At 30.4% G+C, this 16895-nt stretch overlaps 1 protein-coding gene across 1 annotated transcript in view; it reads right to left on the reverse strand.

Moving 5' to 3' along the window:
- scat (VPS54 subunit of GARP complex scat) overlaps positions 1-16895 on the reverse strand; it is a 61755-nt gene that overhangs the window by 5730 nt on the left and 39130 nt on the right. The window contains exons 17-21 of the mRNA XM_067264020.1: positions 10736-10818; positions 10567-10663; positions 10383-10488; positions 10223-10310; positions 10011-10132 (exon numbers count right to left, since the gene is read on the reverse strand). Of these exons, the coding sequence (XP_067120121.1) occupies positions 10011-10132; positions 10223-10310; positions 10383-10488; positions 10567-10663; positions 10736-10818 (496 nt within the window). The remainder of the gene's footprint in view (positions 1-10010; positions 10133-10222; positions 10311-10382; positions 10489-10566; positions 10664-10735; positions 10819-16895) is intronic.

A 16895-nucleotide genomic window follows, 5' to 3' on the forward strand; every position in this document is an offset into this window, starting at 1 on the left:
AAAATTCTCTACAGAAATTGTGTGCCAAACATAAAAATGTATTCAAGAATAATCTTATAAGCCAATTTTCAAAATATCCAATAAATTTTAAGATGAAACTCAGTAACAAATTATTATCTTCTTTACCCTCTTTTCCCAATAAACTTTTCCACGTTTAAAACAACAATGATAATCTTTTAATTATAAAATTTATCATAAAATGAATATTTCTGGTCTGTTTAACAGAGACACATGAGGTTTCAGTGTAACTTTCAAAATTCTAAATTTGAAAATTATATGCAGAACAAACACTCTCATTGATCCAAACCAAAATGAGCAACTATTTATTGTGGGATCGTCGCAATGCCAGGCTGCAATTTTTAATGTATTTAATTTAAAATATGCACTTTCCACCTCATATTAGTAGTGTCTTGCCACCATACATCATACTTTTCCTTTAACAATAGAGTCGTGCCTGTCATCTATTAACACCTTATAAGGAAAATTTTTGAATTGAAATAACATGACTTCTGGTTTGCATTGGAAGTTCATAAATAGTTAATTTGAGCCTCCTACCCCCTAAGGTTTTCATATCTGGTCTTGTCTTTCATCTATCTAACTCCATTCTCGAGATTAATTAAAGTTCATTGCTGAAAAAGTGTGTAAAGTCTGTTCAGTGTCTTTATGTACTGTGGTAGTTCCAGTTTAGACTATTATGGATCTAGAAATCTGAACTTTTCACTAATTCATACTCTGTCGAATAATTTATGAGGATTAGGGAGCATATACTGTATTTCTTAATTATTTACTCAAGATATTTTATTATCTATCAGATCTTTTGCTCATTTTGATTATAGTATTTATGTATAATCAAAAGTTATAAAATTTTTAAAAATATTATTTACTAATTGATATACCTGTAGTCTCTTAGTCTCCTTTCCTTTTATCTTACAAAAATATTTGCAAAGATTAAATTATTTCTCTCAAATGATGAAGAAAGTAATTAGTGGAGCAATCAACAAAACAATTGAAAGTACTATATTTCAAATAATAATTATAATTAATTTTATATTCTGTTGTAATTGATAAATTTTTAAATTTATTTTAAAAATCACTACCATATTTGTTTTCCTCTGAATACATCAAAAATAAAAAACTAATAATAATTAATAATAAATATTCCTAATTTATCATTAAATTTAAAATTTTGCTTTCTAAATACATTAATTTTTCCTAAATTTCAAGAAAATGTACACACATTTTGATTGTTAATGACTTCTGTGTTTATTTTCTGAATTTTAATAATTTTACAATTTAGAGTAAATTCTCTTTGACTTCTTATCATAACTATATAATTGTTGTTGTTTTTACCTAAAAGAGAAAAGATACCACAGAATTACATGCTTATAAAATGTGTGTACATGTTTTCAGGACATTACGTATGGTTTGTTGTAAGTATTATCACTTTGAGTTATAAGAAATTTTCACTTCACAGATCGTCATTAACATTGTCATTAAACAAAATATGCTCCCTATAAACAGAAGACTAATTAGGCTGCAATTTTTAAAAATTGTAGACCTATAAATTCCCACTGTCATCTGACTGTCCATCCATATTTCCTTAATCTCGAGAACAGAGTTAGATATATGAATGACAAGACCACGTATGGAAAACATAGAAGCAGGAGGCCCCGATTAACTGTATACAAACTTCCAATGCAAACCAAAAGTCACGTTATTTCAATTCAAAAATTTTCTCCTGAAAGGTGTTAAGTAGATGACCAGTACAACTCTATTGTTAAAAGAAAAGTTTGATGTACAGGTCAAGCCACTACTAATTTGAGGTGGAGAACACTCATTTTAAATTAAATCAATTAAAAATTGCAGTCCAACATTGTAAATTGTCAAATCCACTGGAGTTATGACAATTTCTTAGAGTTGTTTACATTTTTTAATTTTACTTTTCAAATCAAATCAAATCAAAATTTATTAGCATATTACGCTATAGTCTGTTACAGGGGGGTACTTATTTTACATTTTCTTTACTTTTCACAAACTACGATTTTTAAGTTTACATTCAATATTTTTAATTTTTTAATTAGTTCGAAGACTTTATTAACAATTAATAATTTTGTTTTCGAAACTTTTTCTAACATTATTATATAAACTGTAAATTTCATAATATTGGCTTTATCCAATTTCCTGTACATTTCTATTTCCTTCTTACGCTAATAATATTGATCCTTAATAATTCTTAATCCTTGATCTTTTTCCTCATCGCATTCATAAAACAAGTGTAATTTTGATAATATTTCCTTACACTTTGGACAGTTGGATTGAGCATATTCTACGTATTTATCTCCAATCATCAGTCCTTTTTGATTAAGTGTTAACTGTATAAAAAAATTTTTTGCATTGAATGCAAGATTTGATAACATGTAATTATTGATTAATGGGTAGTTAAAGATCACATTGTAACAAAAGTTATTCTTCATTTTCTGTATATCTTTGGTATCTTGAATTATTGAATATTCCATAACTCTATAAAATAATTGACTGATTTGTTGGTCATTATTTTTGAGATAATCAAAAACTAGTTCTATAGAAAAACCATAAATGTTAAGAATCTTCGACAATTGAGTTATCCAGTTACGTTTTGTGTCAATAATTCTTGATTTATTATACAATGAATACATTAGTTTTGTTGACAGATCTTCTACATTAATCATTTTTTGTAACCATTTGATATATCTTTTAATCAAAATCGTATTTAGTTTATATCTCTTAAGTTCTAGACGCAGTGCACTACCTGGCGTACTATATTCTAGTTGAAATATTCTGCGAATGAATATGTTTTGAATTTTTTCTAAATCATTAACTTTGTTTAAACTCCAAATTTGGGCAGCGTAGCACAAAGCGTTTATCACTATTGAATTAAATAGTTGAAAGTGAATTTTATTGTTTCTTATTTTTGCCTTACAAAATAATGCTATCAAATTGTTAATTAGATTTCTGGGCTTGACAACTATACACTTGTACTGCTTCTCAAAGGATAAATTAAACGTAAATACTGTATTATCCCCAGAAATTTACTTTCTTGATATAAAAAGACATAAATCTTTTCGGCGGATTATTTCCATTTCTGAAAATCATAATTTCTGATTTATTCGGATTTATTTTAACTTTTAAATTATCTAAGTACTCGACTATCTGTTGGATTTTTCTTCATAATGCTACAGCAGTAGGAGCCAGTATAACTATATCATCAGCATATGATAGTGAATGTATGCATAAATTATCAATATACATCCCATCTTCCTCTTTTGTAAAACAACTAATGAAATCAAATAATATAAATCAATAATCAATAAAATTAAACAGATATGGAGATAAGGGATTGCCCTGTAATAAATCTCTACTAGTTATAAAAGGTCTCCAGCATAAATTGTTTTGTTTAATAATTACATTATAATTACCATATAATTGATCAATCATTTTTATCAGATAGTTACTTGCATCATAATTACTCAATTTGTTCTGTAGCAACTTTATGCTAATTGAATCATAAGCTTTTGTTAAGTCTAAAAAAATCACAAAAACCTTCCGTCTCTTCTTTAGTAACTGTAGTTGAATTGTTGCCAGTAAAACGAAGAGGGCCGTCTGTGTTCCGCCATTTTCTGTAAAAGAATATTGTGTTGGATTCTTATAATTATTTATCTCTATCCAATTTTTAAATTTCTCCACTAGTGTTGCTGTAAAAATTTTCCTAAAACTGGACAGTAGTGCTATTGGTCTATAGTTTGCTGGATCATCTCTATTTCCTTGTTTAAAAATCATAGTAAATATTACTTCATTCCAATTTGGAATAAATTTTATTAAATAATCTAGTTAAATATTGAATTAATTTAGAAGGCAATAATTTGATAAAAGAATTAGGAATTCCATCTGAACCTGGAGCTGATTTATTTTTCAACTCGATGATCCATTCCTGCACTTCATTTATTCTTATTATCTCGTCCTGATTAAGTTGGTGAAATTTCCTATCCTCCTTATGAATGTTTCTTTGATTATGTAAATATTCTTCCGAAAACTTTTGAAAATATTCTACCCATTTATTATAGTTTATTCTTTTTTGGTTAGAATAGTTGGACTTTTTCCTTCGAAAATTGTTGATTATCTTCCAAAAAACTCTCGTATCTTTTGATTCTATTAGCTTCTTATTAATGTTAGCCAAATATAGTTTTTTTTTTTTTTTGCCTTAATTAAGTTCGTATAAATTTTCTTACTTTTCACATAGTTCATCAATGCTTCCATTGTATTGGTCTTTCTAAATACTTTTAGCCCCTTTTGTTTTTTAATTTTATAGTAATAACAAGTGTTATCAAACCACTCATTTTTATATTTTAGTTTAAAAACAGAGTTATATCATTTAAATTGGCATTCTACTACTTTAGATATCAATCTCTGATAATTAGCAATCAGTTCATTCTCTTCCTCCAACGTCAACAGTTCAGCTGTTATAGACTCAGCCCTCTTTAACCATCTCTGTTTATTAAACTTTAAATTATATTTTATATCAAATTCAGATAAATGATCCTTTCGATTTGTATTCCTTCTTATTTCCTTATCCATTAGTAACATAAGCTGTACTGGGAAATGATCTGAAGAGTCCTCATTCAAGACTGTCAAGGTCAGACAATGTTCAATTAAGGCCTCTGAACACAACATAATCTACAATTGATTTTCTATTTTGAGATATGTATGTAAATTCTGCCGGAAGTCTCCTTCCATTCTACCATTTAGTACTATAAGTTGATTTTCGTGAACAAATTCTAATAAAGTTTTATCTTTGGACTGTCTATTATTATTCATATTTTCATAATTTTGACAAAGCTTTGTATCCGACATCTCTCCAATTCGGGAATTAAAATCTCCCCCGATCAATCATAGATGTATTAAAAAGACCCACCTATCTAGATAATGTTGAATTTCAATTAATATTGGTTTCTTTTCAATTGAAGGAGGGAGGTATGCAACTATTACTCGTAGATAAAGATTGTTCCAAGCAGTTTTAAGTTGATTCTTTAATTTTATTATCACTAATATAACGTAAGCCATTATATTTTGGTATATAATTTTACCAAAACTCCTTTTTATTAAAAGTAGTATGCCTCTTGAAGGACAGCCGAATTTACTTATACGATGAGCATTACCCAATAATATAGTATTATCTTGTTCTAGATAATTTTTTTCTGTTGTATTCAAATTTACTATCCAAGTTTCAGTAATTCCAATAATTTCATTTGAATTGATAAAATCTTTTGTTAATATTGTTTGAATTTTCCCTTTGAGTCCCTGACAGTTCCAAAAACTGATTAAAAACTTATTATGTTTCATATTGGACCTTATTTTGCTATTTTTGTTATAACTAATTTTGACTGAAGTCAATTCATTTTCATTCTCATTTCTATTATCAATTTCTGTTTGATTTTTTTCCTGATTGCCATGATGTGTAGTTGTTGTTATTGCTACTTTATTTGTGGTTTTTTGGTTGCTTGTCCTAAAAAATGATTGATTAATATAAACTCATTAGTAGCAATATCGAGCGTATATACGAGATTATCTTTTATAAAGTAGTCATCTCTTATTCTCACTCTGGTATCAGCTGCAAATTCTAATTTGATTTTATTAAGTAACCATTTCCTCCTAATTCTAGATCTAAAACATAGATCTGTTTTTATGACAATTTTTTCCTCTTCATTTTTCATATTTGATCTTTTCATTCAAAATCTTTTGAGGATTAAATTTCTCTCTTTGACCGAATTCGTTATTATTTTTATCATTTGATTATCTAGATTTCTTTTTCCTAACTGGATTAAACCTTCTGTTTCTATACCTTTTAAACCCAAATCTACCTTTATAAATTTTTTTAGCTCTTGCAACTTATCATCGGTTTTAAATGGAAAATTTAGAATAACAAGATTTCTTTTAGTATTTTCATTATATATTCTATCTAGCTCAAATTCAAACATACCTTTTAAATTTACACAGAGCTTTATCTTTTCCTCACATTGATGAATTTTTTGTCCAATTTTTTTTTGATTTTCATGTTATCTTCCTGTACACGACTGATATCATATCTTATTAAATGAATCTCCTGATTTAATAACTCGAACTTCTCCTGAATTAAATCGTAAATCGATTTAAGCGAGTATTCCAGTTCGTTATCACTTATCTGATCCAAATGTTCCGATGATTCGAAATAGTCCTCAATAGCCTTTCTCATTGTATCTCTGTTTTCTCTCATCTCTTCCTCTAATGTATATTCTTCGCCTATTAAATCCACTAGCTGGCTCGTATCTTCTGAACCCTGTGCGTATTCCTTTCTAGGTCTTCCACACCCTCTTCTTTGCATATTTGTTTGACTTTTCTTTAATGGAGAGTGTTGAAGAGGGCCAGGACTAGTTTCAATCCCAGCCATAAATAACAGCAATAATATTAAATTCAATGTTAGTGGAGTTATTAAACTACTTTTAAACACTTTTGTATTTTAATCCAAACTTTCACCATAGTACATTGTTTGTAACAGCTCGATCAAAAAGTCGCCAACACCGACGATGGCTAGAAGAGCCCCCTCCTTTTAATTTTATTCAATTATTTGATTCAATTTTATGAACTATATCTCCTTAATTCTAAGATGCATCATGAATTTGAAATCAAGTTCTTAGATTATTTTTTGTAGAGGAAAAAATTTTTAAATAATTAACTTTATTAAGTTTTGTTAAATAATAACAAGTTAGAAAAACAGTACAAATGCTATAAAATAAGTAATGTTTGATAGCTCTGTTTCCACACTCTTCTACACATATAATGACTTTTAATGTTGTCACTTAATTTTCTTGAAAAGTGCACTTTAGATATTAAAAAAAGGAGCTTAAATTAAATGCTTACTACCAACAAAGCTCATCTGAACTGATCATTTAGCAGTACACCCAAAAACATCTATTACTGGTGCATAACATATCATGTGACTGTAAATATAAGACACCATTAATTCTAAGACACTTCTCCATTTCAGACAAATAAACTGGATTAAAAAAAAGTGAATCTCAGGAGAGAAAATATGGTAGTTTAAATCATTTGAATGATCACACTGATTAAATTTTAACCAGATGATTTTATGAGAGCAAGTTTATCAGCTCTCATCCTAACCTACTGAATATTTTAAACTTATTTGGCAAAAATAAGATATGACATGATAGAATAAATCTTTAACACCTTTACTGAAAATGAACGGTAGGTTTTGCACCTTTTGCATGTTACTTATGCAAAGTTACAATGATGGAAATTAATATACAATTCAACATAATGGAGTTGCAAACCATAATTAAATTCCTGTTTCTCAAGAGAATGTCACCACAGGAAATTCAACAGACATGTTGAAAACATTGAAGAATGACTATATCAGTTATTCCATCATTAAAAAGTGGGGGTAAGCAATTTTTGGAAAAGTGACTTTGGCTTTCAAAATGTAGACTGATCAGGGAGATCAATTTCCATCTTTGCACCAGAAACCATCAATGTTGTGCACCACTGATTTTTGGATTTCCATCAAATTTTATTGGAATATGTATAGCTGAATATCTGCAGATAGCCAAAGAATGGATCAGACATGTACCCAAAAAACTGAGTATCAGTAAGTTGTCTACAAAATAGGTTCCAAAATCCATTATCATTAATGAAATGGTAATGGATTTTGGAACCTATTTTGGAATGGAAATGTCAAAGGTCATTTTGGCTTTCTTTTTTTAAGAGGGATGTTTAGGATTTCATGAACTGATTAATGAAAATGGATGAAACCTTATACTCAAATGATCTGGAAAGCAGTTCATGAAAGAGGAGACATGAGCGTTTCTCATCACCTAAGAAATTCTACATACAACAATTTTCGAAGTAAACTTTGACTATCCCAGAAAAGTGATGCTAAAGTATTAGGTAGGGTCATATCATCAATATAGATCTGAAAGCAAAACTGAAAGAAGCACAATGTGAAAAGTTCTACAAAGGCATCATTTTTTTGTATGACAACAATTTGGTACATATCACCCAGAGAAGTGATGAAATTGAATGAATGAAGTTCAAACAGTCCAACATCCGCCTACCCCCAACTTAGCTCCCTCAGATTACATCTCTTCCCATTCAAATGGGAAAAAATTTGAAAAAATATCTGAAAAGAATTAATGACTCGAAACTAGGTCGTGCTTGATTCTTGTTAACTACGGAACACAATATAGTGCTTTGACGATCACTTGGCTTTCTTCTCCCTTTTATTTAGTTGACTAAATTTAGTCAACTAAATCTGAAAAGACGACATTTCAATGATATTAGTGACATCATGGAAGCTAAATGGGATAGAAATGTTGGAATGTCACTGCAGGAAGTGCTTCAAGACAAGGGAAAATATGCTGAATAATATGTAGTAGTTATTCACATACATTAATTGCTTCTGCGTTAAGTCAAAACCATATCAGCATTAAGTCATGCCCATGTAATTTTCAAATATTTTCAATTTTCTTTATGTTTAATATTAAAGAATTAATTCTGTTTCAAATGTTTGTTAAAACTACAGTCAACTTGCTTTAAAATGAACACCAATAAAGAAAATTTGCATGTTAAAGCAAATTCTGCCAGTGCCGTGGTAAAACACCATTGTCACAGTGTTAATTTTCATATGATAAAGTGAACAAAAATTTTACCAGAATTCATTAAACCAAACTGTAAATTACCGTTACCCAAGAAATAATCCTATTTCCAATAACTGTTGCTGTTTAAACTTTTTGAAGTGAACAATAAAAAGTGGTACTGCAATAAATGTTTCATTTTAAGTAGAATAGATTTTCTCCTCTAGTATGCAAAAATGGGTTTGACCTCTACAATTAGAGGTCAAACCAATTTTTGCATACTAGAATTTACATTTTTACATACCCAATTCAAATATCTGGTTTTAGCAGACCATTCTATTGTACTGAGAAAATAGCATGTTAAAGTTTAAGGACATCTATCCCTTTAAATGGATATAGTCCCATGCAAACACGATAGTTTGCTTATTGAGGAGTGTATACAGTGATGCCAGGCTTGGCTATTTTTTGATAACTTTGACTCCTGTTTTACTCTTTTGGCATCAAAAAATATTTTTTACCTTTTCAAACAATCTTCAACAGAAGAAAAAAAAAAATTACAGATTTCTTTTAGCTTTGTTTTGTTTAGCCACTCTGATATACTTCTCCACACTTTTTTTTTTTTTTTTTTTTTTTTTGACTCTTTCTGCTCTGTGGGCACTAAGAGGGACTTTTTTAGCAAGCCCATTATGGGTTCGGCCAGGTCCGCAATGGGGCAGCCAGTTGGTGAGGGACGGGGCCCGACATATCCGGATGGACCACCCCGAAAAATTCCTGGGGATTTTTTGACCCATTCGGATTTAATCCCAGGTCCCCCAGAGCAGTAGGCTACCACCTTGACCACTTGGCCATCCGGCCATCAAACTTCTCCACACTTAAATGATAAATTTAGTCTTCTCCTCATTTTGCTTGATTTGAAAGTCATTTAGAACATTAATTTATTTTTGTAAATAAATTTAACTTTATTTAGTAAATTAATTCAAAATATTATAATTTAGAAAATTCAATCACCTATTAAGCCTTAACTCCCTAAATTATACAACCATGACCCTGATAATTGATAATATAAATTTTCAATAAAGCAAACTAACTACTGATTCCCTAGTGATTTGTATTAAAACAAGTTGACTGTATTATAATTATAATTAATCTTACAAAAAAAGGAGCTAGGTTACAATTTCAAAGCAACTTCTAAATCTTTTCACTCAAGTTTTATAAGAGAGGTAAAGCAATAATGGATTTTAAATGCATTTGTATTATTTATCATCATTCAATTTGTATTAAAACAATAAAATACTCAATATCAAATATATTTCTTATATATCCTAGAGGGAATTAAAATAATTTACTTACTTTTAATATTTCATCAAAATGTTTGCACATAAACTGTTGTTTAGTTGTAAGTATATCTTGAAAATGTGCTTTCATATATGGTATATAAATAACCATTAATTCAAGGCATCTTAAAGCAAGAGCTATAGAAAAAAATCATACAAAAAGACAAAACATTATCAAAAGAAATAACATAAAATTTCAGCATAACAATATAGTATAATATAACTCACCAAGATTTTTAGCAGTAATTGTTTTTAATCCTACTAACTGTAATGCACCAGCTCCTAATAACAACTGACTTGTTTTTGAATTAAAAAACTGCAAGATAGTTCTAGAATAATTATTAACAAATTAAAAAAATTCATAGCAACATTTATGAATTTTACTCACTTTCAAGAGATCCACAAGTCTTGTTAAAAGATCTGGTGCAATCATTGGAATGTTTTTAGCACATTGACAATACTCCATTACCATTTTCAATAGTAACAGAACTGTTCTGTTGAAATTTAAATTAAGTAGTTTAAAATAATAATATAATACCTTAGAAGAGAAAAAGTGCTTAAAAGTAAAATACCTAACAGCAGCAAAATTCTGCCCATTTACAACCAAAAAGCTTTGAGCCGGTCTTTCATTATCTGTTACAGAATGTTTAGGTATTACTGTTAATGTCCCTGTAAGAATAAAATTGCTTATTTTAATTAAATGTTTTATAAAATGTAGAAAATATGAGATTTATAAAATACCCTTTTGTGATATATGATCTACCAAATCTTGAAATTCTGAAGGAACATCTACTTGTTTCCATTGTTCACTGTTTAAAAGTAAGCTAAAAAGAAATCAAAATTTGTTATGACAAATGTTAAGAGATTTATTTCAAAACAAATTAAACATAAATAAAAATCATTAAAAAATCTGACAATTGGCTACTAATGAAAGTGAAAACAATTTAATATAGATTTCAAAATTATAGGGTTTCATTTATAAATATCAATAAGATTTAAATAATATTCAATTTGGTAAATTTTGCTTTTAAACATTAAAATAAAATTAATTATACAGAAAATAACTTAGACTTTAGAAAAATTTTCATTAATATAAAAGAAAAATCAAATAAAGTAATAACAATGCATACAGTAAATGCATTTAATTTAAAGAACATTAATATTCATCAGTGCTATATTCTTTATCATTTAATATATTCTCATATAACATATGAAGCTGTGGTTCACCTTTCAAGATATTATTTTTTTGCAAATGTCATGCTCAGCTGACACTGGTTCCAAGTGTTACAGCAGACTAAAGTCAAGGCATAGCTACCCAAACAACTGTTACATTAAGCTTCTGTGTTATTGGTGTGTGTGTCAACAACTCTATAAATTTCCTAACAATGTGACGTGTTCAATATTGCAGCTTTTTGTAGTGCCACGAATATGTTTTTTTAAGGTTTAGTTTCTAGACTTTTGTGTAGTGTATGTGGCATAACAACAGTAGAAGAGAGGACACCTGATAATATTAAATTCAATAAAAAAAAAAAAAGAAGTTTGAAAAGTTCAATTTTTATTTCTCATATGATTCAAAACTATTATTTCATCTGAAACTGATAATATTAAAGAATATAAAATTGCCTGATTTTATAAATTATCACCACCAGACTTATTGTAAAGCAGCAAAAATATCTATTTAATGTACTATTAAAAATAGTGTGTTTGTGTTTAGTATGAATAGTAAGGACATATAAACTCAGCATAATTAAATGATTTAATATCTAATTCTAAAAATATCAGTTTTTTTGTATGATGGCAAATTTTCTATGTCATATTTGATGATTTCATTACCTCTAATCGAAAATTATTGATCACTGTTCATCTGTTTACAAATTTTGTTATTTTAATTATATTATTTGTTTTCAAAAATAAATTAAATAAATGAAAAAAAAACACAAAAGGGGAAAAAAGCATAAAAGGGTTATATTTTCAATCAACGTAAGTGAAATTGCCGGGGAGGTCAGAGGAAGTCGGACCTCTCTTCTGGCAACAGATCTTGTTGGCCTACTCCCTTGTCAAGGATGGCTGTTCCTTTTTGATCAATAACGCGAGTGGAGGAGGTCAGCGGAGCCGACGATAAGATGTGGACGACAGTCGAGTAAAGACACCATTTTTACAACGAAACAAGATTTATTGAAATCAACAAAATAATTAGTTACAATTCTAAGCTCTCTAAGCAAATCTAGTTCTCTAATATGCAAAAAGGGAGGCCGAGAGAGAGTTTACAATACCAATTTGCATACCTCTTAGATAATTTCACTGAAAACAAAATATCCAATTAAAATCGGTAATAGGTCAGATAAAGTTGGCACTAGGCTCTCCAGTTGGTATGAGTAGGAGGCTTGAGTTATCCACAAAGTGACACTAGCAAAAATTTTGGCTCAGAGGTTTGGCAATGGACACACTCATTACATAAGAAGACAAGAGAGGAGAAGTGGCTTTTATAACTTTCTGGTGGGAAGGTATATCACGAGACTGATTGTTGGAAGTTAAAGTTGTCGTCGGGAATAAAACAATTGACAGAATTGGACGGTAAGTGTAAACTTTACGTTGTTACCACGTGAGAATGTTTTCTTTTAATAGGAAGGGTTATAAAATTTCCACAAACTCCGCGGTCTGTTTTTTATGAGTCATTAGGGGGGATAATTTAGAAAAATGAATAAAATTCCGGATTTCACATTCGAATGTACGTTAAGGTCAGTTTGTACAAGTAAATGTGTAAGTTTTAGTGTTTTAAGTATGTGTAATTTGTGTAGTGTATGCATTTCTTCAACAAAAAATTCTAAAGTGAACAATTATACAAGTTGCAATTAGAGAAAACTAAATGTTTCTCTAATTATTTCTTAAACTAAATAACTATCACCTTAGTTCATTTCATTATAAGTTGGAAAAGGAAGAAAAATAAAGAATTCCTGATAACAACATTTTTAGCAACAACAATAACAATAATAATTAAGGCAACCCAAAAGCAGATAAAGCAATATCTGAATCCAACCATGGGTTGCTTACTGAAACCATGAAATAAGTGCATACCATACCATTTCTGGTTATTACACAAAAGTTATTAAGCAATAAAGCAAAATTAAGGAACTTTGTCAAGGTCGTCATGTCTTTTTTCCCTGCAGCCCTGTCCAATTCCCACACCTTACAGCCAACTATAGCAAATTGTCAGCAAGATAGTAACTTTTTGAGGGCTTTAGCAGCATACTGACAACTGCATCCAAATAAGTCAAAAATAGAGATTTCCTCATTTTTATATATCCACATGAAAATACAATATACAAATCTTGTTTACCATATTTCAGTTCTTATTTATACTTTTCAAATTTATAACTATTTTTCCTATTAAGTTTATATTACTTTCATGTGCCCTCTGTCAGTATCATTTTTACATATACTGCTTCCAAAAGTAGTAAACCTTCAAGATGGCAAGACATGGTTTCTGTATTCTGTTTTGTAGGAATACCCTTGCACATTTTTTGTCACAAAGAGTTCCAAAAGTGGATGAAGTCTAATTTAAAACTATCTCCAAGAGAAAATTTGTCTAGTGAAAGAATCTTGTACAGATTCTTCCCAATGTTGGAAACAAAGATTTAGACACTAGTGCACAAATGTGTCAAGATGCTGATACTAGATTCTGATGAAGAAGTGTATGCTAAAAACAGCATCCTGAATGTTTCATCTCAGGGATGAAGGCAGCAAACAGAAGGCATTCATTCCAGGTAGCTCTATCTTCCAAGAACCACTCTTTAACACGGCCACCTGTACCAGTTATTACTTGATGGAGGATGTGGCCAGAAGAAGTTTCATACTACTATAAGAGGTGGCATGCTAAAGTGATATAGATGAAAGAAAATCAGATTATGGAAGAAGCTTCATTGAAAGAGCTCGGCAAGTTACTTGATCAGTCCAAACTTGAAGAACAGCTAAATGCAGTTGCAAGCCAAGCTGAAGCCTTATGCAATTTAATCAAGAAGCTGGAATCAGCCTGATCCAAATTCAGTGTTGTAGGAAGTGATATTTGGCAAATTCTTGGAGGCATTAGAGAACTGTTGATACCACTCAGTATGGGTTCAAAGCCCCAACTTTATCTAGATGGCAAACATCCAGCATGGCAGTTCTGGAAAGAGCTTGGAAGTCCTGGATCCAAATCATAACTAGACAATGGACAGTATAATTTCTTAATTAGGCAGATTCTCTAAGAAAGAGATACAGAAGGAAAAGAAAGCATACTATAATGCTTTGATCGACAGTGAAAACAGCAATGTGCAATGATATAATAAATTTCTGAAAGCACTCTACCAGGAAAATGCCAATTTTGAGTCAGCTGGCATTAAAAGCTCTGTCAGTTCCTGCTAACAGATCTGGAGAGGAGTTTCTACCCTGAACCATTTCTCACACTGAAGAAATCATCATTTACCAAGAAAAATTTGGACATTCATATTTGCCTGATGTTCAACTCAGCTGATCAGATGAAGATATACAGTAATAGTAGTATTAAGAATCAGGTAAACCAGACATGTCAAAGATACGGCCCACAGGCCAGTCATGTCCCGCAAGACAATTACTTGCGACCCATGACATCGATTCAATAATGTTATTTGTTTATTTTTTTATTATCTTAATACCAAAGAAAATGTGATATTTTGCACATTTAAGTATGTTATGTTTGAGTTCAACAATTTTGTTTATTAAGTATTATTTGTTTAAAAATAATACTTAATAAACAAAATTGTTGAACTCTAGTATTATTATTATTGTTTTTATTTTTATTTATTTATATTACTTAGAGATATTTATTTTATTTCATTTATTTTTGTTTTTAATTTCTTGTTTACATTATGTTTTCTCTTTCATCTTTTGAATTTCAAATTAAACTCCATCTTGGCAAGTTCATTTATTGCACAATTCTCACTATTTTGCGCACAAAATGTGTTTTTGACATATTAGTAAATTACAGTTTATGCTTGTATTTCCAGATCATTTTACAACCTGCTTCAGGCCTGTAAATTGGCTAAAAATGTTTGTTCTGTGATTAAAGTTATTGCTGGAAAACTACAAATGGTGTTTTTTTTTATTTTATTGTGAAATCTCGGGTTATTAAAAAAATTGTTGAGTCGGCTACTTTTTAGAAAATTTTTGGCTACAAAAGCTAAAACATCTGGCCCGCTGTCATACTCGAGAGAAAAAACTGGCACTTAAGCAGTTTGAGTTTGACAGCCCTGAGGTAAAATAAAAACAATAAAAAAACAAAGAAAATTTGTGCTGAATGCAAGTGTAATTTTAAAAAAATAAAATAAATTAGGCCAAATAAAGCAGAAAATTTCTGTCATAAAGCATAATATAACAGAATTTTTATTTTTGAAAGCAGATTTTTTTTAAAAATAAAGCAGAGTGTGGGTTGCCTTAATAATAATAATACACTGAGCAGGAATATAATCATATACAAGGGCTGTTCGGAAAGCTTGCGGCATTGCTATATACGGCGCTGCGATCAATTTAATTTTTGGCGGGAATAATTCAGCCATCTTTGCTAAAGATACAATACTAATTTTCGCTTGATTTGTCATAAAGTTTTGCCATGACAGCTTAGCAGATAGTCAGTGTGCATGTGCTTTGTCAAAAATGGAGAAGACAGAGACTCGTGCAGTCATAAAATACCCGACGAAAAAAGTGTTGACCCCATCTCAAATCAAAGCTGACATGGATGAAGTTTTGAGAGAGTCTGCTCCTTCATACACCACTGTGAAAAAATGGACAGCCCTTTTTAAATCTGGCAGAGAGTATGGAAGATGACCCTCGCAATGGATGGCCGTCAACTGCTGTCACTGAAAAAAATATCGACAAAGTTCACGATTTGGTGTTAGCAGATCGCCGTTTGAAAACGCATGAGACAACTGAGACAACAGGCATCTCTGTTGACCGAGTGCACCACATCCTAACCGAAAATTTGGGTATGAAGAAGGTCTCAGCACGTTTTTGCTCGGCATCTGCTGACCGCCGAACAAAAAAATGTTCGCACTTTGATGTCAAAGGAGTGTTTGGACTTCTACCAGAAAAACCCACAGGATTTCTTGCATCAGTTTGTGACTACTGATGAAATGTGGATCCACTACTACACTCCTGAAACAAAAGAACAGTCAAAGAAATGGAAACACCACAGTTCGCCACCACCAAAGAAGGCAAAGACAATTCCATCAGCAGGGAAAGTGATGGTCTCAGTCTTTTGGGATGCTAAAGGCATTATCTTTATTGACTACCTAGAAAGAGGAAAGACCATCAATGTTGTCTATTACTGTGAACTTTTGGAAAAACTGAAGAAAGAAATCAAAGAAAAGAGGCCACACTTGAAGAAGAAAAAGATTCTGTTCCACCACGATAATGCACCTGCACATTCTGTCAGAATCACTGAACAAAAGATAAACAAACTTCGCTTCCAATTAGTTCCACATCCACCGTACTCACCTGATTTGGCCCCCAGTGACTTTCACCTTTTTCCAAACCTAAAAAAATTCTTGGCTGGAAAGAGATTCCACTCAAATGACAAAGTCATCTCCAAAGTGAACAAGTATTTTGCACACCTTGACAAATCAACCTATTATGATGGCATAAAAAAGCTAGAACATTGCTGGAATAAGTGCATTGCTAACAAAGGAGACTACATTGAAAAATAAAAAAGTTTTAACATTATTTTGTTTGTTGTTCTATTTGAGGCCACAAACTTTCCAAACAGCCCTCAATATAATATTGCTTGCCTTTTTTACCTTACCTTTTTAATATAAAATAGCTGACTAAATGGTTGTAGAGTAAAGCATAAGCCTACTTATATTTAAGACCCAGACTTGAATTGGATCCAAAT

The sequence above is a fragment of the Centruroides vittatus genome, unplaced genomic scaffold (assembly GCF_030686945.1).
Source record: "Centruroides vittatus isolate TY-2023 unplaced genomic scaffold, ASM3068694v2 contig_18, whole genome shotgun sequence".
Classification (NCBI taxonomy): Eukaryota; Metazoa; Arthropoda; class Arachnida; order Scorpiones; family Buthidae; genus Centruroides; species Centruroides vittatus.